This window comes from Sciurus vulgaris (assembly GCF_902686455.1).
Source record: "Sciurus vulgaris genome assembly, chromosome: 12".
NCBI lineage: Eukaryota > Metazoa > Chordata > Mammalia > Rodentia > Sciuridae > Sciurus > Sciurus vulgaris.
The window spans coordinates 79,247,652-79,270,413 of record NC_136473.1 but is presented as its reverse complement, the minus strand read 5'-3'; the positions used below and the strand labels follow the sequence as shown (position 1 = coordinate 79,270,413).

General features: G+C 36.1%; 1 protein-coding gene and 1 long non-coding RNA gene across 14 annotated transcripts in view; both read left to right on the top strand.

Annotated features, from left to right (window-relative positions):
- MDM4 (MDM4 regulator of p53) overlaps window positions 1-15,332 on the top strand; it is a 32,665-nt gene extending 17,333 nt beyond the window's left edge. For 4 of the 13 annotated variants that reach the window (XM_079107360.1, XM_079107354.1, XM_079107359.1 and 1 more), the window contains 7 exons: window positions 721-776; window positions 5,345-5,412; window positions 6,176-6,275; window positions 7,993-8,150; window positions 9,993-10,142; window positions 11,980-12,060; window positions 14,675-15,332. In XM_079107360.1, coding sequence (XP_078963486.1) covers window positions 721-776; window positions 5,345-5,412; window positions 6,176-6,275; window positions 7,993-8,150; window positions 9,993-10,142; window positions 11,980-12,060; window positions 14,675-15,247 — 1,186 coding nt within the window. In that variant the 3' untranslated portion in view covers window positions 15,248-15,332. Of the gene's footprint in view, window positions 1-720; window positions 777-5,344; window positions 5,413-6,175; window positions 6,276-7,992; window positions 8,151-9,829; window positions 10,625-11,979; window positions 12,061-14,674 lie in introns of those variants that run through there. The other 9 variants (XM_079107356.1, XM_079107357.1, XR_013758345.1 and 6 more) reach the window with 9 other exon arrangements.
- A 377-nt stretch (window positions 15,333-15,709) lies between these two features.
- On the top strand, window positions 15,710-21,650 carry LOC306642017. Its single transcript, XR_013758348.1, has 2 exons — window positions 15,710-20,064; window positions 20,153-21,650. It is a non-coding gene; the product is annotated as an uncharacterized lncRNA (long non-coding RNA).
- Window positions 21,651-22,762: the final 1,112 nt, after the last annotated feature.

Below are 22,762 nucleotides of genomic sequence, written 5' to 3'. Positions count from 1 at the left end.
ACTTTCCTCCACCCTCACCCCCCAATTAAATGTAAAACTCAATTCCTAAAAGAAAAGAATACTTTCTAAAGGAAATATCCCCACTTGGGTAACTGGTAGCTAATGACAGTATGAATTGAGCCAGGTGTTTTTGTTTGTGCTTTGTTTTTGGCTTGAACCCAGAGTCACTTGACCACTGAGCTACATCCCCAGTCTTTTTAATTTTTTATTTTGAGACAGGGTCTTGCTTAGGGCCTTGCTAAGTAGCTGAGTCTGGCCTCGGACTTGGAATCCTCCTGCCTCAGCCTCTTAAGTCACTGGGATTACAGGTGTATGCTACTGCATCTGGAAACGAATCAGTTTTTTAATGGGGGCATAGCACAAGAGCCTGGGCATTTACATCATAATATTTAAGATTGATTATTTATATGTGTATTTTAAAAAAATATTTTTAATTATAGATGGAACAGTACCTTTATTTTTGTGGTGCTAAGGATTGAGCCCAGTGCCTCACATGTGCTAGGCAAGTGTCTTACCACAGCTACAATCCCAGCCCCTAAGATTGATTTTTTTTAAAAAGCAGTTCTGGGAAAAGGATTCCATCTCTCAGTACTTAATAGTGGAAGCTGGGAGATAACATATCAGAGATACATTTAATATATAATGGAAAACCACTGATACGACCAGCATCTTCACAGTGGCATTTAGGGTTATTAATTTTTTATTATATCTCTTTTACAGCCCTCTATATGATATGCTAAGAAAGAATCTTATCACTTTAACCACTGCCACTACAGGTATGTCACATATTTCTTAAGTCTATATTATAGCTTTGAGTTTAAGGGGGCAAATGATGGAAAGCAAGAATGGAAATAGAAATGGAGTGCAGTCTTTGGTATGACTGGGAGGGATATATACTGTCATACAGAATGTTATTACTATGTTTTTAAACTTTTCACTGAAAAATTTCAAACACACTGAAAATAGGCAGATACCTACATAGACTTAGCAGTTGTGAACATTTTGTCATGTTTACTTTATTTAGACATAACTTTTAAAAATCTCTAACAGATAAGGACATTTCCTTCAAACATGGATACATCATTATTATACCCAACAGAATAATTATTCCATAATCCCATTTAATAAGCTAGTTATTGTTTTATTTCCACCATTATCTGAAAATTTTTATATTTTTAAAAATTTAATTTTTATTTCTGCTAGGAATCAAACCCAGAGTCTCCCAACCCTGGTAGGCAAACATTCTACCATTGAGCTATATACCCAACACTCAAAATACCTTTTATTTTTGGCTTGTTCAAATCAGGATTCAAACAAAGTTCACACATTACATTTGGTTGATATATATAACTATATTTGTTTAATTCATAAAACTTAAACCTCCTTTTTTTGTGTGTGTTTGGCTTGATTTTAATTAATAACTTTATTTAATACCAACTTTTTAAAAAAATTTACATGTGTGTTCATAAGGTACATGTATTTGGGGTACAGTGTATTTTGTCACATGTATACAATATGCAGTGATCAAATCAGTACATATCAAACATTTATCATTTCTTTGTGTTGAAAGTATTAAAAATTCTCTCTTCTGTTTTTGAAATATATAATAAATTATTAATTGTAGTCACCCCTACTGTGGTATAGAACACTTCTTTTGTCATCATGTCATTTATTTGTTGAAGAAATGGATCATTTGTCCTGTAGAATTTCCCACATTCAGGAGTTGGAGATTGTATCCTTATGAATGTTTAACTTGTTTCTTTAGCCACCCTGTTTTTCCTGTGCTAGTAGTGCTTGAATAGATTCAAGTTTAAATTTCTTTGGCATGAGACCTTCATAGGTGGTGCTTTGTACTGTCATTTGATTATATCATTCATGTAAGGTCTGCGTGACTCTTACAGTCATGTTAAGATTCTGTGCACCTTAGGTGTTGTCAGTCTGATCCATCTATTGTAAAGGTCCCCCAGAACCATCCACCTAATGATTTTAGTAATCTGTTTTCTGAATGTCAATTTGTTTAACCCTTTGCTTGATTCTAGACCTTTTAAATACTGCCCTTTGAATTTATTAGATGTGTTCAGGAAACTGGCTGCTTTGGAGTCTGAAGACTCCAAAGTAGTGATATGATAGAGATAGGTAAATAAATAGGATACAGCTTGAATGTAACCCTATCATTTCCAAATAATGAAAACTTCCCCCCTCCACTCCTACATGAAGCCATTTTGTCAGCTTGAAATGTAACCCTATCATTTCCAAATAATGAAAACTTCCCCTCTCCACTCCTACATGAAGCCATTTTGTGATTTAGATTGTAGGTAACATTGCTCTTTGAAGAAAGCTCAAATTATGTAATCTCTTTAGATTGGCTGTGTTTGCTGAAGTAAATAGATTGGAAATAATCAATTCCTAATAAAGATTTATTCCTAAAGTCCAGGAAAGAGGGTTTGCTGTCATTGAAATGTGATTTTGAACTTTTTTTTTGGCGGTGCTGGGTATTGAACCTAGGGCCTTGTGCTTGACAGGCAAGCACTCTACCAACTGAGCTGTATCCCCAGCCTTACATGGACTTTTGAAGCCTGTTTGTTTCATTGAGCCATTTGTCCACTTCACCCATTTAGAGATGTAGGTCTAAGTTTCTGTCTGAGAAGCCTTGCAAGTGATAGGGCAATTTTATTGAAAATCAGCGATTTGTGAAATAATGTTCCTTCCCTGTTACAGTCATTAATGCTTGAAATATACAGAGGATTTAAAAATTTCTAACCTACTTTTTCAGTAAGTTTTTTTTCTCATTGATCTAGTTTCTGAAATGTGGAGTGAGTATAATTCTCTTTTTCCGTTTTTTTCTTGTACTTTCTCTGCAGAATTTAATATGTCATATATCACAAAAATTATTCCTTCAGCTAACACTTCAATTTATCAACCATGTGAGGAAGGTCTAGAGTTAAAGAAACAATGTTTTTTAAAATTTTTTAATTTTTTATTTTATTTTTTTAAGAATGAGTGATTTGCCTAGTATTAGACTTCACTGGTAAATGAATTCTAACACACTGATTCTTTCTCTACCCATTGTGCCACACATTGACGTCTCTTTAACCTTTGCCTATAACAGAATTTGAACCCCCCCACCTCCATCCTTTTTTATTTTTTATTTTTTTTGGACACATTTTCTTTCCCCTGAACATTAATTTAAAACATTTTTTATTCCTTATTTAACTTGTCATTTTGAAAAAATTCCAGACTTTATTAATTGCGAAAGTATGATACAGGGTTATCATATACTCTACCCAGATTCTCCAAATGGCAATATCTTCTGTAACTGTAGTGCAATAATCAAAACCAGGAAATTGCCCCGCACGTCACTTTGATTGATTATCTGCTCGGATTTGCCCTTGTATTAGTGCTTGTCGTTGGCCATCTCTGTTGATTTTCATAAATTTGCATGTGTTTTATTTGAAAGGACAAATAAGTGCTTTCCATATAACTATCTACACCTTTGCTAATGGGTTAGGTTGGACCTTTATTTTGATGGTGAAGGGAATGCCATTATATATAAAATGAAAGTGTTTTTTTTTTTTTTTTGGCAGGGGGTGGGGGGTGCTGGGGAACTGAACCCAGGGCTACTCTACCAACTGAGCTATATCCCCAACCTGAAGGTGGTTCTTTTTTAAGTTTCCCCAAGTATTCTAATACAATGAAATAGATACGACAAAACTGTTCATTTTTGTAGTACTGGAGATCGAAAACTATTTATTTAAAAAATTTCTTTTTACATTGTGACTTTCCTAGATTTTTTTTGTTTCTTTGTGTTTTTGCTTATAATTGTTTTAGCCTAAGCAAGGTTGAAAGGCTATTAGTATAAATGACAATAATAGAATTGCTTTATAAGACCTGTTTCACTTGCATTGTATGTTAATCATACAAATTGCTTTGAGGACCACTTGTAGTCAGTAAAATGCTGTCTCTGAACTTTTTGCCACTTAGCTTATATAAAAATACTTCAAGAAATAATGTTCTTTAAATTATAGTTTTGAAGATGTTTGCTTTGTGCAAAACAGCTGAATTATCGGACCAGTTGTAGAATCTGGATTTCTTTTTTCCTCTGGCAGTCTGTTAGATGAGGATGATATTTTCTGTAAATATCTTATCTCTGGACCTGGTAGTGACTGATGAACTTTATTGACTTATTTGGGTGCATTTCCATTAGATAACAGCTTCATATAATGGATGATTCAGATCTACATTCTCTTTTCTGTAGCCAAGTTTTTTTATCTTGTATTCGGCTTGAGAAATTTGTAAGTTCTTGGAATACATTTCTGTCTTAGGCTAATACAATATCTAAGAATTTCTCTCTTCTAGAATAATTTTTTCTTTTTCTTTTTTTTTTTTTTAAGTAGCCTTGAGAATACCTTCTGTCTGCTTTCTCTTCTTTCTTAGGAAATGTTTGTAGTAACTGGGGAAAATAAGTATTTGTGAAAAAATCAGATCTATATTCAGATGATAGAAATTTAAATCAAAAGTCATCATTGACACAATTATAGGTTTGCTTGGAGATTCTGTTGCCTTAAAAGCAAGTAGGAGGAAGTTCAGATTTTCAGATTTTATATTCTAACTCTTAAAAAACAAATTAAATTTAAAAAGATTTTATTTAGATGTTGATAAACATTTTATTTTATTTATATGTGGTGCTGAGAATCAAATCCAGTGCCTCACACATGCTAGGCAAGTGCTCTACCACTGAGCCACAACTCCAGGCCAAATTAAATTTTAAAAACCAATCTTTGATGCTGTTTGAAGTTAGGCAAATTTGGTGGTAAAGGAAGCAATGATAAAAATACTCTTATTGTTTGGGGCCACTTTTCATATAAAAAATCGAAAACTTGCCATTTTAGTAATTATTCACTTCTCCCCAGATTATATTTTGGTATTATTTTGAACGTGGCCTATCTTGGTCTTTGTTATTTTTATTTTTCTTATTGGTAAATGGTGTGAGTTTCCAGTATCCAGGGCCTTGTGCATGCTAGGCCAGCACTCTACCACTGAACTATAGTTTAGTGATTTTATACATTTTATTTAGAAGTGAGGTCTTAGTAAGTTGCCCAGGCTGACCTCAAACTTAGAATTCTCCAGCCTCAGCCTGGCCTTAGCCTTGTGAGTAGCTGGGATTATAGGCCTGTAGCACCATGCCAGGCTGGTCTTTGTCATTTTTATCAGTGCTGATTTTTCCTTTTTTTCTTTCAAAATGAGAGTCTTGTCCTGCTTTAGGGTTGTTTGCTGAGGTCCTTTTTGTGTGGAAAGAATGGTTATTACCAGGGAAGGTTTTCCTTTTGTTTTACTTGCTATCCAGATGCTGCTCAGACTCTCGCTCTCGCACAGGATCACAGTATGGATATTCCAAGTCAAGACCAACTGAAGGTAAAATCACCACACGGTGACTTATTTTGTTGTACAGAGTGGCCCCTTCTCTGTACCTGTGGATCTTGGACTCCCAAGGCCTTTACCCAAATGTGGGAAGAATTTAATAAGAAAGGTCCTTGGGAGTTCATAGACCAGGGACAGAGTGAACCTTCTCTGTTCTGCCTATAACAGAGTTCCAGTCTCTGAATTTTTCTTTGGGATGTAGCACTTCTGATCTTCAGTTCTTCCAGTTGCATTGTCTTTGGGTTTGTGTGTGCCTGTGTGTTTGCGAGAGAGATTGTATATAATGTATATAGGTGTTTGAGAAAGCGGCTTTATTAAAATTTTAACAGGCTTGTTGCATTTAAGTTCATGTTAGGCCATTTCCTAAAGTTTCCTCAAACCTGGGGAAGTTTTAAAATCATACTGGTAAATGGTGAGAGTTTCACATACTTTCTGAAATATTGCCTAATTTTGTGGTAGGCTAGAGGCTTTATACAGATCATATATACTCTTAGTGTACAGATAAATACTCTTAAAAAACAGTTTTGATCTTTATGCAGAGGTCGTTGTCCCCTACCCCCAGGTTTGGGATTCTCCTAGCTTTGCTCATACTGGGTTGAAGAGAGTTGTGTTGCTTTACTTGATGACTGTTGTGAACTCTAGAGTTCTTGTGCATAACCCATTGTGTTGCACACACTGGTGAGCCAGAATGGAACTGCTACATCCCCTGGTTTTAGTCATTTCTACTATACTGATAGACATCTTTCCCTTCTTTCAGCAAAGTACAGAGGAAAGTTTTGGTTCCAGAAAAAGAACTGAAGAGGGTAATATTCCCACACTGCCTACCTCAGAGCATAAACGCAGAAATTCTAGAGGAGGTAAGTTTTGGATTAGGACTTACTTCTCCTGCCCCCTCCCCCTTTTTCTTTGGCAGAGGGTTAATTATTCTTTTAGAAAAGACATCTGGATATATTAAACACTAGCTGTAATTAGGACCATTATAGAAGCTTTAATATAGAGAATTCAAAAAGTAATGCATACGAAATAGGAGGGCATATGTTGTATTACTAATTCTTTCCTGAAAATCTTTTTTCAACCATTGTTAACTTTGAAGGTGGTCTAGTGCTCTTGCAGCAACCCAGGATTACTGGGATAGTGTAATACTGTCTGTTAGCTAGAATCTTGGAGAAGATTAGAAAATAGTTGCATATTGATTGGTTTGCTACTGATGAATTTTCTGCATACGTGAATTCATCTATCTTAGTACCCCCTATATATAACAGTGAGTAAAATAAGAGAACAATAAAATAAAAACAATTAGTTCAAGATACCATATGTAGTTTGTGTTGGAAATTTGGGAATCAATAGAATTTTCAGAGAGATCTACAGATAGGGCAAATTTTAAAGATTTTTTTTTTTTTTTTTAATGGTATTAGTAATCAAGCCCTGGGCTTCACACATGCAAGGCAAGTGCTGTTACCTGTTACACTGGAGCTAAACCCCAACCCAAGGACAGAATTTTTTATTTGTGGAAAGATTTCCATTTCCTTAACATAATAGAACTTGAATAGATGAGGATAATTTATATGACTTCATCTCAGGAATTTGACTTCTAATCATTTAATCAGTGAATAAATAGACAGTTGAAGTGTCCTTGGTCACAGATATGCCTATAGTAAGCAGGGTTGACTTAATTTGTAAATACATAAAGGTAACCTTATGTTCTGGCAGAGACCAATTTTTGCAGAAAATTCTTTCAACTACAGAGCTCAGCACATTTAAGTACCTATGATTGCCATCGGCAGGCCTAGTGCATTGGGTAGAGGTAGAAAAGAGTGAGAAAGCAGGCATAGAGTGAAATACAACAAAATTCTGGAGGATGGGAAAGAAAGGATTTCATGTCATAACAGCAAAGTTAACATTAGTAATTAACCTTGAGTGTGGTTCACATATACAACACAAGATCTTTTATGTGAAATAAATAGGCCTTAATATTTGTGATATTTCTGATTGCTTAATTCTAATAAAAGCCCACCAATCCAAAAAGGACATATGTATGTGTATATTTGGACAACTAGAGTTCAGCATTTATAACTGTTGTTATCTACCAAATCATATGAATTATTGAGAGTTGTCTCAGAGTATGTGATTCTGGTATGACTGCTTTCACTACCCTGTGATTGCCCATTTTGTTCTGTATACTTTGCTTTGATCTCATGGGATAGGCCACTGTGCTGTCAACCATTTGCAGTCCTGTAGGTTGGGCCATTACCAGGCACCATGGACTAGAACAAGTCATTGTTTAGTTATTACAGTGGTATGAATGTTTAAAATGCCAATAAGTGATCAGTTAGAAATCCTTTGATTTAGATTCCTTGATAAATGATCCTCTATTATCATTAATTACCAATAAAACTTTAAACAGAAAGCAATTTGGGTTCTGCCACTAAGACAAATAATTAATTTCTGGTTCTTATTAAGAATAGGAAATTCTCTTTACCAATCTTATAAAGATTTTTTTTAGTATTCTAAGGAGACTATGGGTTCTTAAGTGTTGTCTACATAGTTATTATTCTTTTTATTTAATTTCTATAGATGAAGACTTAATAAATTTAAGCCAAGATGAGACATCTAGGTTGGACCTTGGGTTTGAGGAGTGGGATGTAGCTGGCCTGCCTTGGTGGTTTTTAGGAAACTTGAGAAACAACTATACACCTAGAAGTAATGGCTCAACTGATTTACAGACAAATCAGGTAAATTTCATGTTTGAAAGGGAACTTTTTTTTTTTTTTTTGAAAGAGTAATATTTTTGGTTACTCTTTACCACACTTTGCATTCTCTAAGAATTCTTTTTCATTCCTTTGACTTTAAATACCATCTATATGTATATGATACCCACATTTATATCTCTAGCCCTGACCTCTCCACTAAATGCTCTAATTTCATATTGCACTCCCTACTTAACATCTCTACTTTTAGATCTGATACTTAGCATGAACTCTTAATTTCTTAGTTTTACCAAACTTTCCTGAGCCTTCCCTTTTTCATAATTCAACTATCTACACAATTATTCCTGCCAGACACAGGACATACTGATTTCTTTCTGTCATAGACCACATTCATGGTATTAGCTCTTTATCCAAAACATATCCAAAATCTCACTAACCACTTTTTACTACCCCATTGTCATAACATAGTTCAAGCCCCCTTTCTTCTTCATGCAGGTATTATAGCCACCTCATACCACAAATGTTTTTATTCTTGTTCATTTGAGAGTTAAAATTTTTTGAAGAATAAATTTTTGTCATTGACTGTACCAGTGATTGAACCCAGGGAGTACTTTACCACTGAACTACATCCCCAGTCCTTTTTATTTTATGTTGAGACAGGATCTTGCTAAGTTGCAGAGGCTGGCCTTGAACTTCTGATCCCCCTGTTTCAGCTTCCCAAGTCGCTGGGATTACAGGTGTGAACCACTGCACCTAACTCACAGTAAATGTTTTAAAGGATAGGTTACATCACTATTGCATTTATAATTCTTCAGTGGCTTCAGGAACCAAGTAGAATAAAATCTACAATCCTTTCCATAGCCATAACTGAGCTGTCCGGCCTGCCTCATCTGTCATTCTTCCTTGTTCACTGTGTATATTCCAGATATACCAGGCTTCTTTCTGACCCTGTAGCCCAAAATTCCTTTCTCCCTCAGGCAACATAAATTTGTTTTTTTCTCTTTCTGAGACAGCCTTCCCCCAAATCCTTCCATTTCCTTCTCATGATATAGGACTTGCCACAAATGGAATTTCCTTATAGTTATCCCTGGCCACCAAGGATGTCATGTTGCACACTTCCAATAGGATACATGTACTTTCTGTTTTGTAATTGTGAAGTTTTAAGTAGTGGCCCTGTAAAATCCACCCCTAATTAAAATAATCTCCTCAGCCTCTCTGATTCTTTACCTTAGTTTATATTCTCTATTGTACTTTTTACTTTGTAAAAATATATTATACTCTATTATATATTTATTTATTTATTGTCTGTTTGTTCTCACTGAAATGTAAGGCCAGGGCTTACATTCTGTTCCTTCACTTTGTACTCGGAATAGTGTCTGGCATGTAATAGGAATTTATTGAGTAGTTTTTGAATAAATGAATGGACATATAGCAGGGGCAAAATAATAGGTTAGGGTTACCATTAATATTTCTTCAGGAAGCAGTCATTTTCCATTAAAGGAAAGAATATGTCAGAAATAATGGAATGATTTCTCAAATCTCAGAGGGCCACTTGTGGAAACAGATGTCAAGAATGAATTCTATTTAGTTAAGTAACTTTGGGTCCTTACCTCTTAAGCTCTTCGATACTATTTGTTGAATATTATACCTGATGTCCTATTAAAATAGAGAATTCCTTGCCACATCAATTTGTTTATTCACAGTAGGTGCCAAGTAAATATGTGTTGAAGACATACACTTCTGTTGAGGAAAGGCAAGATGTTCTCTGGAGATGTAATGTGAAGATATTAAGTTTTTGGTTCATTTCTGTTCAACATTTCTGATAAGTACTGATAATAGAAGTTCATGTTTGTTTTTCTCTATTAGGATATAGGTACTGCCATTGTTTCAGATACTACAGATGATTTGTGGTTTTTAAATGAGTCAGTATCAGAGCAGTTAGGTGTTGGAATAAAAGTTGAAGCTGCTGATACTGAACAAGCAAGTGAAGAAGTAGGGAAAGTGAGTGACAAAAAGGTACGTTCTGGAAAAATTTAATGTTGATTGTTTTTATGTGTTCATCGCATGAGCTCTTCAGGTCTCTTATCTCTTTGTACAACAAATTCCTCACACAGTTCCCCCCTTTTTAGTTTTTGATGTGTCCCCATATCGAATTCTAAGATTCCTAATAAGTTAATCCTGAAGTCTGGGATAAGGTTTCATGGTGAAGCTCCTACTCCATTAGAAGCAATAAGCTACTCTTTTCTCTACTGCTAATCTAGTTTATCATTGTGAAGTTTTTTCTTCTAGAAATCCTGCTTTGCCTACCTTTATGTGTATCTATAAAGTATCAATAAAAAAATAAATGAATGAAAGGAAGACCAGTAGAGTAGAGGAAGAATAGGGAGAGGGAGAAGAGAGGGAAAGTTGTTGGGGGAGAGGGGGCACCACTGGGAACAAAAATGAAGTAAATTAAATCCCATGTATGGTTTTATCAAAATGAGCCCAACTATTACATATAACTATAATGCACAAAGAAAAAGAAATGCTGCTTTGCTAACAAAACAAACTTCTAAATTGTCTCAGCATTTTCTCCTATAGGAGAAAAATACTGGAAATATCTTAGAAATATTCATAGCTTTCATGAACATTTTATAACTAAATGGTGAGATAGAGAAATTTTCATAAGAGAAAAGAGGGGCATATAGGTGGTGTGAACACACCAAAATGAGGTGACACTGGCAGCATGCTTATTAAGTCTCACAAGAAATTGGACAGCAGATCTAGTGTCCAGCCCATGGAAGATTTTTAGTAAACATCCGTTAAATATGGGGGAGGTGGGGCAGAACCCAGGCGTAAATTCTGTCTCATTCATTTATGGGATTTTCATCAGACTTTGGTTGTTAGCTATAGATAGGTGCTTGGGTTTCTCCTAGACTAGTTCTAGACAATATTAAAAGGAATGCCATGGCTAGCATGAAAACACAATGACATTTGGAAACTTTTACATAGAGAGTTGGGCTTAAAATACTTGAACTTTTGTGAGAAAGTTGTTATATAGAGGTTCATAGATGTTTTCCTTATTATTTTTGTTTTATTTATTGGACCACAAAGCTAGGGTTTTAAGTTTAGAATTTTAAATTCCACATTTTAAAATTTAGAAGATATTCCCCACACATTTCTTTTGTCTCCTGGTCTATGGGCAGGTTTTTTGGTAAGGCAACCAGAATATCACATAACTAGTTTTACTCTTTTTTACCATTTGTTTTGTTTGCTTTTGGTACTGGGAATTGAACTGAGGCTGCTTTATCACTGAGCTACATTCCCAGTCCTTCCTTCCTTCCTGTCTGTCTGTCTATTTACTGAGAGATGGGGTGTTCCTAAGTTGCTGAGGCTGGCTTGAAATTGTGATCTTCCTGCCTCGGCCTCCCTTGTTGCTGGGATTAGGCATGTGCCACCAAGCTCAGCTTAATTTTATTCTTAAATGTGAAAAATAAATTTTTAATGGCTTCATTTTTCATTCTTTATGTATACCTAGATTCCCAAGATCAATTTCTGTGTTTGGTAATTGTAACTTTTCTACGCTGGTGTTATTTATTTTCTGTAGTTGTACATTTGGACACCTCCCTTCTGAATGTAGAAGATATTTGGCAACCCTTCTGGGGGCCTTTTCAATCATTTGTGCTACTAAATGTCAGCTGGGTGTGTGCTGAACCATGTTTTTGACCTTATATTTAAGCTATCTCCTTTTTAAGTGCTAGTGATGGAAGCAGAGTGTGAGTTTTAAATTGAAGCAATTTTGTCTTTTGCTTTCAGGTAATAGCCTCATCTATAACAGGTAAACCTTATTAATGAGATGTCTTTGCCTTCACAGATGATTGAAGTGGGGAAAAATGATGACCTTGAGGACTCTAAGTCCTTAAGTGATGATACTGATATAGAAGTTACCTCTGAGGTATGAATGTCCAGTAAAAGCTGTTTTGCACTGGCCACATCTTTAGATGATGTAATCCCAGTAGTACACATGTGTTGAAGAACACCTTTTTTCTGCCCTTTTTCTAGCCACATTTCCTTGTTGCTAAGAGATACTGGATTTTTCACTGTCTTCCCCCCCCCCCCCCCCCCCCCGCCCTGTGGTACCAGGGATTGAATCCAGGGGTGCTTTACTGCTGAGCTACATCCCCAACTTTTTATTTTGAGGTAGGTCTCACTTACTTGCCCTGGCTAGTCTTGAATTTGGAATTCTCCTGCCTTTGCTTCCTAAGTCCTTGGAATTAGAGGTGTGTGCCACTGCACCTGGCTCTTTACGTCTTGTTCGAGGTTTATTTGAATTTGAGAAGGGAAAAGGATCAAATCTCTCCCTAGTCTGGAAAGGATGACCTAAATTCCTCTGTGTTTCTGCCTTCAAAACTCTTGGGACATGGCATGGTGGAGATATAGTTAATTAAAGTACTCCTGTGTTACTTTTTCCCACTAATTATCATCTTTCTGTAATTTCACTTACAGACCTGTAGGCTATTTAAATTTCTTTGAAGAGTACAAAATAATTTTTTGTCATTGTTTTCTTAAAAAGAAGTAAATGGAAAAGAGTTTAGTTTCCACATAGATTAATATTGAGGGTTATTAAAGAAGGTTGGTATTAATCTCTTAGATAATAGGTATGGGTTTGTTACCAATTTACAAATTAACCCCTTATATACACATTTCTTTTCTCTTTTTTATGTTATTTCCCCATTTTCCTTGTAATGCCTCCTGTAGCTAACTCACTTTGGGAGAAAGGAAATGAGGGATGATTAAGTATGGGATTTTACATTTTACAGCTTGGAGACAGAAACTTCTGTAGGTTGTCCCTGGTGTCGATCCTCCCACTACTCCCTTTACACTGCTGTTGATCATTATGGTAGTTCTTTGAAGTTATCTGAATAACTAAATGATAAAGTATAACATACTGGTCTAGTAAGTTTTTTTTTTTTTTTTTTTTTTTTTTTTGTGATGCTGGGGATTGAACCCAGGGGCTTGTGCTTACAAGGCAAGCATTCTACCAACTGAGCTATATCCCCAGCCCTAGTAAGTGTTCTTTTTTTTTTTTTTTAAGTGTTCTTGACCATAATATAAATAGCAGAGATAAATGTTTTCGTCTTAATCAGACTTCAGTGACTGCTGGGCTCAGAAAACCTATTAAACAAATAGACTATATTTCATCAAATCAAGGATGCCATTGAATTTATTAAGCCCTATTATTTTAATTACTATTAAAGAAGAATAAGTAATGCCAGTTAAACTGTGGCATATCATTAGTTATGAATCCAAATCTTTATGAAATTCCTTTGAGTATTTATATAGCATTTCAGATGATATTGGAAGATCTTAAACTGGTGAGGGTGTTTTGTGGCTCTCTGGAGAATAACCCAGTTTAACAGATGGATGTGTCCCTGCTGCTCATTCTGGACAATTGAGTTATGACTTCTCAACTTGAAGTGCTTGGCCTTTGTCATGAAAGAAATCAAGTCTGCCAGTGTCAAATCATTGATCCTGTCAAAGCCAGGCAATTATCTACATTAACTACTCATGACTTGTTCCAGGTAGCTACCTTGGAATTAAGCAAGGCATTTAAAATTCATTGGGCTCTCGTGTCTCCTAATGTGTATAGGAGGAAAATTGCTTGACATTCAAGGACAAGAACCTTCATTTTTCAGAGGGTATGATTTAGGCATACAATTAGCTACCTGTGTTTCTGAGAGCAGTGAGAGAACATGAGTAAAATTGAGAAGTTTTCGAATCTCATTTTACTTGTAGCTTTCTCTTTGTCAAGTTCTATATTTGTTAATTAGTAGGAAAGAAAGACTTGTTCGTTTTTTTGTTGTTGTTGTTGTTTTTATTTCTTAGCTTCTTATTGGATAAAGAAGTGAATTGTGCATAGGAAAGTGACCTAAAAAAAGACAAGGAAAAGCAAATAATGTAAATTTTATCCAAACTGGATGGAAAGCCAAAATAATTAATTTATCCCCCCTCCCTTTTTTTGATGGTACTAAGAATTGAACCCAGGAGTGCTGTACTTCTGAGCAGCCCTTTTTATTTTGAAACAGGGTCTTGCTAAATTGCTCAGGCTGGCTTTGAACTTATGATCCTTCTGTCTCAGCCTCCTGAGTCACAGGGATTTCAGGTGTGAACCACGGCACCCAGATAATTTAACTTTGTTTTTTTCAATACCTATATTTTATTCATTTGTTTTTTATATGGTGCTAAGGATTGAACCCAGTGCCTCCCGTGTGCTGGGCAAGTGCTCAACCACTGCGCCACAATTCCAGCCCTAATTTAACTTTCTTAAAGTAGCTATATCAAATTTCGACTTGAAAATGGCAGTTTTGGGTATCATCAGTATAAAAACTTCCAAAGACTTTGATCCATATGGCTGTAGAATTTATTCAAATTCTAGACTGGACCCCTGGTGTGTTTTGACTTTCTGTCACTAACTTAGTGAGATGTTGAGAATTCAGCCTGCCTTCCCTTTTTCTTGGTGTCATACTTGCCACTGATTGAGTATTAATTGGCTGCATTTGTCTTTGTAGGATGAATGGCAGTGTACTGAGTGCAAGAAATTTAATTCTCCAAGCAAGAGGTACTGTTTTCGTTGCTGGGCCTTGAGGAAGGATTGGTATTCAGATTGTTCTAAATTAACACATTCTCTCTCCACATCTGATATCACTGCCATGCCTGAAAAGAAGGAAAATGAAGGAATTGATGTACCTGATTGTCGAAGAACTGTTTCAGCTCCAGTTGTTAGACCTAAAGATGTGTCTGTAAAGGAAGGAAATTCTAAACTTTTTAATCCCTGCAATTCAGTGGAATTCTTGGATTTGGCTCACAGTTCTGAAAGCCAAGAGACCATCTCAAGCATGGGAGAACAATCAGATAACCTTTCTGAGCAGAGAACAGATGTAGAAAATATGGAAGATTGCCAGAATATCTTGAAGCCATGTAGCTTGTGTGAGAAAAGACCACGAGATGGAAACATTATTCATGGAAGGACAAGCCATCTTACAACTTGTTTTCACTGCGCCAGAAGATTGAAGAAGGCTGGGGCTTCATGTCCTATTTGCAAGAAAGAGATTCAGTTGGTTATTAAGGTTTTTATAGCATAGCTGAATCAATAGCAGAGAAATATTAGGGGTACCAGGTCACACATCAAAATGTCAGTATTGACCATCTCTACTAAGTGTAGCCCATGTGTTCGTTTATGCGCCTAAACATCTGTGTTCTGGATTGGTTTTGCTTTGAAACTTGTATTGAACTTAAGACTGAGTATTTTAGATCTAGATGATCAGTTTGGGACTTCATTAACATGAAAATGATTCTCCCTCCAAAGATGAAGATCTGGGAGGGAACAATTACCAGCATAAACATAAACATTAATTCATTCATTCACTTAGCAAATTATTTGAAGATTAACCCTTTCTTTAATTTTATTCCTTGCCCTTCTATTATGTAATGTTATTCTGGTGTCAGAATCCAAGGTAGTTATTAGAAAAATAGTAGGACTAACTCTGAGAAAACAATCTTATTAGTCAAATTAGGAAGTGCTGTGGATCACTTTGTGTTGTAGTCAGGATGTCTGATACAGAGAAGTCAAAAGAAAATGTTTTTTGTTTTCTCTTTTTGTTTTGCAGTGCTGGGGTTTGAACCCAGAGCTTCAAGCATGCGCTCTGCCACTGGTTTTATAAAAGACAGGGTCTCACTGTGTTGAGTGACCCCCTTTTAGTTCTAAAAGAGATAGGATCTCACTGTGTTGCCCAGGCTGTGCTCCAACTCATGATCCTCCTGCCTCAGTCTCCTAAGTAGTTGGGTTTACAGGCATGTGCCACTGCACGTGACGTAAACTAGGTGTAATGGTTATCAAATGTTTTGCTAATAGCCCTAAAATAATTTTGAGAGAGTATATACATTTTTGCACATTTAAAAAAAATCTAGATATAGTTAACATAATGAAATATACCCTTTGAGTAATCACTCTAAACATGTTATAGGATACTCCTCTAACTGCAAAATATTTCCTTTCGAGACAATCCTTCAACCATTTCATTGTTTTCACCCTAGATAAGATTTCCTTTTGCACAATTTTAATATGACATCTCAATTTTTAAAATTTAAGTACTTAAAAAGGATATACCAGCTAGTATATGTATATTATATGTGTGCTTTAAAAATATTTTTATCAAAGTTTTGGGGCAGTGTAGATTAGCTGATTAAATTTATAGAAAAGTACCATCACTTAAACTGGCAAAGCCTGTTGTCATTTTAAAATTGATCAGCCAAATCAGATGAAACTTTTAGTCAGAAAATGTTGTGTGTATACACACACACACACACACACACACACACACACACACACACACATACATACATATACATCTCTGGCACAACCTTCTCAGTGATTAGATTTTAAAAAGAGAAGGCACAGAAGTTTTTAACCAAAGCTCCCCTTGCTTTGCTTTCTAGTATTCATTGTCTCTTAGGAGCCCTCCAGGTTTGGTTCTTTTTTTCCTTCCCCTTCTTTTTTTGGGTCTCTTTGTACCTTTGTAGTTGTTCATACCTGAGTGCAAAGACCTAAAGTAAGGTTGGCATGAGTGAAAGGATTAGGGAGTATGGCAGTTTTAAAAGGGAAGTAATTAAAGAAAAATGAATATCTCTAATTCTCTTGAGTCATCTTAGGTCACATCAATTTTAGGATAATACATGCAGAAATTGAAGATCTTCAAATTAATTTCCTTATCATCATACATGGTAAAATCTTGACATATCCATAGGGATATGAATACATCATTTTGAAAATGAACTTGGCCAAAAAAATCGCCTGGGTTGCTATTAAAATTGCCCAAATCCCTGGAGACTGATATCTGAGGTCTGGGCTATTTGAACAAACATTCCTGGAGGTGCTGATTCAGTTTTTCCACAGAGTACTCTTGTGGAAGCCTTGCCCCAGAAGGAGGGTTTTTCCTTCCTGTTCTTGTAGGTACCAAACAGAAAGTAGGCAGAACAAGATATCTTTATTATTATTAGTTTCTGGAATGGAAGTTTTCTTAAAGTGATTTGATTTTTAAGACTATAATACATTCGTGTATTCAGTCTCTCTTTGCACATGAAGCCAAATGATAAAGCTAGTGGTAGAGGGTTACTTAGAATCCAAGTTTCATGACTAGTAGATCTTTTAAAAGTATTAACTTTCCTTAACTATTTTAAAGGGTGATTCTTGTCAAATTTGGGACCAGTAATAATCTTAAAATATATATCTTCTAATAAATGGTTTTAGAGACTTTGATTTGCAGCCAAAATGAGACTTTAGAGAGAACAATGACTTTTAACACTTTGTTCCAAAAGAAAGACCTGGTAAATGTCAGGTTTAGCTAATCAGAAAACTGCTCCCACTAAGAGAATGAGTAAAGGTAACAGGACTCTGAACCATTTTCTCCAGTATTGCTTTTTCTTGGGAAATGAAGCCCAAGTCTGGCTCTCTCTAGGCATTTGAGTATGAGAATTTTCCCTCTAGGAAACAAAGCTATTCCTTTGAATTAAATGTTTTGTTAGAACATAGTGTTCTAAGATTTTAGAAAATTTCTTCTCTGTCCCTCCCCCATATTCACTTTGTAATAGTTTCATAGCTCTCAGTTCTCTTGGATTTTTGCCAAATGCTTTTTTGTAAGTTATAAATCAGAATTTGAGATCTGCAGTTGTGCCCTATAATTCCCTTACACAAATTTGCATTTTTTAATAAGACTTGGAAGACTTGAACATTTTGTTTATATATTTGTGATGCTAATTTTGGTACATCCATACCAAAGGCATACCACCTTGTGGCTACTCAGTTTTCTTTCTTTTTCTTCACTGTTCCCCCCATCCCCAACACTAAGTACATTGCCTAGGAGATCCAAGATATGTTTTTGTTTTGTGGTGCTAGGGGTCTGTGTTTGAGTCAGACTTGCTGTTTACCTGCAGAAAACTTTAAACCATTTTCTTAATCTATTTATGATTTTGTTCTTTTTTCTTTTTTGTCTCTGAAGCAAGGCATAGTTTGTGAAATCTTCAGAGTTAACCAACTCTAAGATAGACCCTTCGTCTTTTAGTTGTGATTATGGGGACATAGGCTCTGCTTTTCTGGAGACAGTACCAGTTTTCCCTTATTTTATCAGCATTCTACTTCTGGTTTGTCTCCTCTCTCCCTTTTCACTTTCATATATCTTCATTTGGACATTAAATTACATAGTTACTAATCTCGAATGTTAGGAAGGATTTTTTAAGATAGAAGTCATTGGAGTTCTGTATTTTCTGCATAATGCCATAAGACAGTAATGAAATCACAGCATCAGATTTTTTTTTCTATTTTTAATTTTCTTAGTTGTAGATGGACACAATGCCTTTATTTTATTTTTATGTGGTGCTGAGGATCAAACCCAGTGCCTCACAGATGTGAGATGAGTGCTGTACCACTGAGCCACAACCCCAGCCCAGCATCAGATTTTTTATTTTAGTGGTCATTTAAGTTAATATTTATGATCACGTTATCATGGACAAAAGGTTCAATGCAGAGATGATAATTATTAGAAAAACAATTTCTAGATTGTAGAAAGTCTCCTGTCTCTGTGACTTACTCCCCTTACATTGTTCTTAACAGTAGTTGGTATGCTTTTTTTTTTAGTGCTTAATGAGACTGAAAATTTAGGCTAAACCTTTAAACTGGTATTTCCATTTCTCCACAGTCCATCTAGGGACATCACATCATGTCATAGGCTGAAACGGTAGATCCAAGTTCAGCCAGACCAGCCTCCAAACTACTACAGACTTGTATAGTTTAAGAATTAGAGTCACTGCCATGTTTTTGTGATGATATTGGGGTTTATAATTTGTATATGTTTAGATGTATGTAGTGCTTTGTAGAATGTTACTTGGTTTGGATGAATTTATCTTTAAAGGTCAAGATTATTTGTAACAGTTTTTTGAGTATGTCAATGCAATGTTGGCTCCTTTGAAAAGTCATTAATGAGAAATGGGTGAATATTCTTGGGTTCTATAAAGCTATTGTATTGATACCTCTTGGTTCACTGTAGAAAGGAGGAAACTTGCTAACCACCTGTTTGGATTTTCTTCCCACAGTTATGTGAATTTCTGAAAGTATGTGGCTTTAGATACTGTGAATTTTTTGTTTTCCATTTAGCCCGCTATGTGCCTGAATTGTTCTGACTTACATCCTAAAGAATCATTTTGATGGTTCTTCCCATTCATGAGTATATAGGTACATGTACACACACACACCCTGTCAAGACTGATGCTGCCTTTGACTGTAGATAAAGAACTAACTGCATTTAAAATCTGCACTTCGAATATAAAGGAACCTGCAAAGTCTCCCTGTGCCAAAAGTACAATGTACAGTGTTTACAAATGCTTGGAATTTTGCACTGCCATAGGGAATGGTGAGGTTATTTTGCTGGATTTTCTGATTTTTGAGTAGATGAGCTGCAGTTTAGTGTAGGAGGGGAAATATGGAGAATTCTAAAGCTAAACTGGAAACAAGTATCTGAGACAGTTGTGAAAGTAGCTTCCTAGACCCAGTTTAGGGACAGTTTTTCCTTGCTTTGAGATGTCCTTTGTGATGGCAGAGCTCTCCTTATTATCATTGCTATATTCCTTTATAGACAACACCAATTCTCCCCTCCTGTGGGAGAACATGACATAGCTTATTTTGACTTCTTTTGATGTAATGAATGTGCAATTCCATGTAATGATGCTATTCCTGGTGAATGTGGCTTTGTTAAAGTTATCACAGTAACCCTACCTTTTAGATTTGCTGAATCTCTAATAGCCTTTTGAGTGACTGAAAACGTCAGAAATAGGTGTATCTGCAGAAAGAGGTGGTTTATATTTCTTGGTAGCCTATCTGAAATCCATGAAGCTGCCTTACTTGCAGGTTGTTGTCACTCATGTAAATGCCCTCATTAAGTGCCCTCTGGATTCAGAACTCCCAGGTGGTAGAACTCCCCATTTCTCCAGGTAGGAAGGTCAAGGGTACCTTAAGAGGGCCCAATAGTGTTATCAAGGCAATTCCTTTCTCAGAGCACTTCTGTAATTTGGCAAGTGCTTTATTGAAAATTGGCATTATCATTATGACACCTAAGAGTTATTGACACATTTAATTTTTTTATCCAAAGGCATTTTTGTTTTTTAAACAGTAACTACTTTATTAATAGACAATTCTACTTCCTCCCACCCTTTCTGTTGCTCTTCTGTCTTCTTAAAGTTATCTATTTTGGGGATGTTGCATTTATACCAGAGGCCTTCACATCGCTCTTGGATGGTTATAACTACAGTGTCTTTAGATGAGATTGCTGAGCAATGCTTGTATTATGGGGAGATGATGAGTTCTAGCAGTGAGGGAGGGAAGCCATGACACTAGAGCTCTTCACTAATATTAAGTAACAGTGGTAGTTGAGGTTTTCTTTTGTGTGATGTAATGACAGTCAGCTCCCGTATTCTTAGGGCATTGTCCCTGCTTCATGCAGGAAGATTATTCCTTTCCCCTGTAGTTTACCTTATTTTTCAATAAGAATCAAAATTTTTCCTTTGGTCCCTCCCGCCTTTCACCTTTTAAGACCAATAAGAAATGAATTGTCTCTTGGTTTCTTCAACACTTGGCACAGGAGTCATAATCAGCCTCTGAGTAGGACTTTTCTGTAGTTCATAGCTATGCACTACTCATTGCCTCTTGGTTACAGAGATTATCCCTCTGATTTGAGTCTCAGTTTTGAACCTCTTTAAGCTTCAGTTTTATTATTTGTAAGATGAGCACACACACACCTACCCTTTCTACCTCATGGTTTGTTCTGGGGATTAAGTGTGGGGGAGCACCTTCAAAACTTACTATTGCCTTGAAGAAGGTATGAGAAGTCATTATATTCTTGTTAGACCAAGCTCTGGGGTATATATTCAGAATACCTCATGTCCTGGAAGCTGAGCAAGAGTTCTCCTTCATGCCTGCCGAGCACAGCCTGTGTTGCTTACAAAAAACCCACACTTCTGGCTTCTGTCCTGTCCTTGATATGAGACTTGATTAGAAGAATTCTGTCACCTAGTGTCCTAAGAGAATCGTGTAAATTTGGATGGAAGATGCTATCCTGATAGAACTGCCTTGCTTTGGTCTTGATGTGCAAAAATTCTACATAAACTTGAGTAGGTGGCATAAAGTGCACTGCCAGTATACAGGGAACATGCAGCTTTCCAAATACTTCTAATCAGGTAGTCATAGTAGGAATAGCAAATGAGGTTTCATAAAGTAGGCGAAAAAGGCAATTTAAAGTAACCCAGAGTGGTAACCAGCTTGCTAAAAAAGGACTGAGGGAACCATTTTCATGTGTTCTTGCCTAGTTTTTATAAGCACCACTAAGTTAATAGCTCTCTCTTTTTGGTGTTTGCACTATATAATGCTTTCAATGCTTTTTGATTTTATTGTTTTTGACTTTTTTTTGGTATGTGTGTATATTAAAATATTTTTCATTTTCATTCTATGTTGTCATTATTGGAGAAATAAATAATTTTGTATAAGAGGTATGATTTGGAGAAGTTATTGGACTTAAAATCAGTAGTAACTTTTTTCTTTTTTTTTTTTTTCAGACTAACAAGCATGAGTTTATTGAAGGAATAGGACAAGGAAAAAGGGACACTCTCAAGGGAGAGAGTGAGTCCTCCCAGAAAGGAGAGTGCCTCCTCTCCACTCTACTTTTATTAGTGTCCCAGAGACATTTCCAGATAGTCCCACCCAGGTCCCCCTCTTAACTTTTGATTGACAGCTGGATGATTTCTGACTGTCAAGTCCCCAATGCCATAACAACTCTAAGTCCCTTTGACCCATGCTGACCAGTTCTCATTGAATTCTTTACTGTAAATTCTTAGAGATTTTATAATTAGGAGGAATTGTCTTTATCTCCCTGAGTTTCAAGACCTGGTCTGTGGAAAAGGTCACAAAAGTTTCCCTCTTTAGGGTAACTTGGGTTCTTCTTATCAATATTATTTCAGGCCCTTTTTTTTTTTCTCCTGCTGATAGCATGTATTTTGCTGACAAATGGGACATAGACTGTCCACTGAGACCAGGCAGAGATGTGAGTAATTTGCTTCTTGGAACAGAAAGCATGTAGAGGTCAGCACATTGAACCCACTTTATAGAATTATACCCTTAACCTCATGTTCACATCACACACATCCTTCTGTCCCCTATCATTTAGAAAGATGCAGTCCAGTTGAAGTCATGTTATGGTTTAGCATGGGCTGTCTTTACATGAACCCCACATTTACAGTCCAACATCAGTTTCACCAGAGAACTTGAGAGTAATGCCGATTCTCAAGCCAAACCCCAAATTTATGGTTTCAGACTCAGGGTGTCTTGGGAATTCTAATTTTCACAATACCTGCAAGTACGCACCTGGGGATGACCACCTATGTCCTGTTTTGGTCTCTTCTTCAAGAATACAATCTTTATCAAACTTTGAAAAAAACGTTTTGATGATGGTCTCACTGACTGACATTCCAGGCAGACAGATATCCAGGATTGGCCAGTTATAATCCAGGTAGAAAGACCCTAAGATCCGAGGGATTGGGCACCCAGTTCCCTTTTGCCC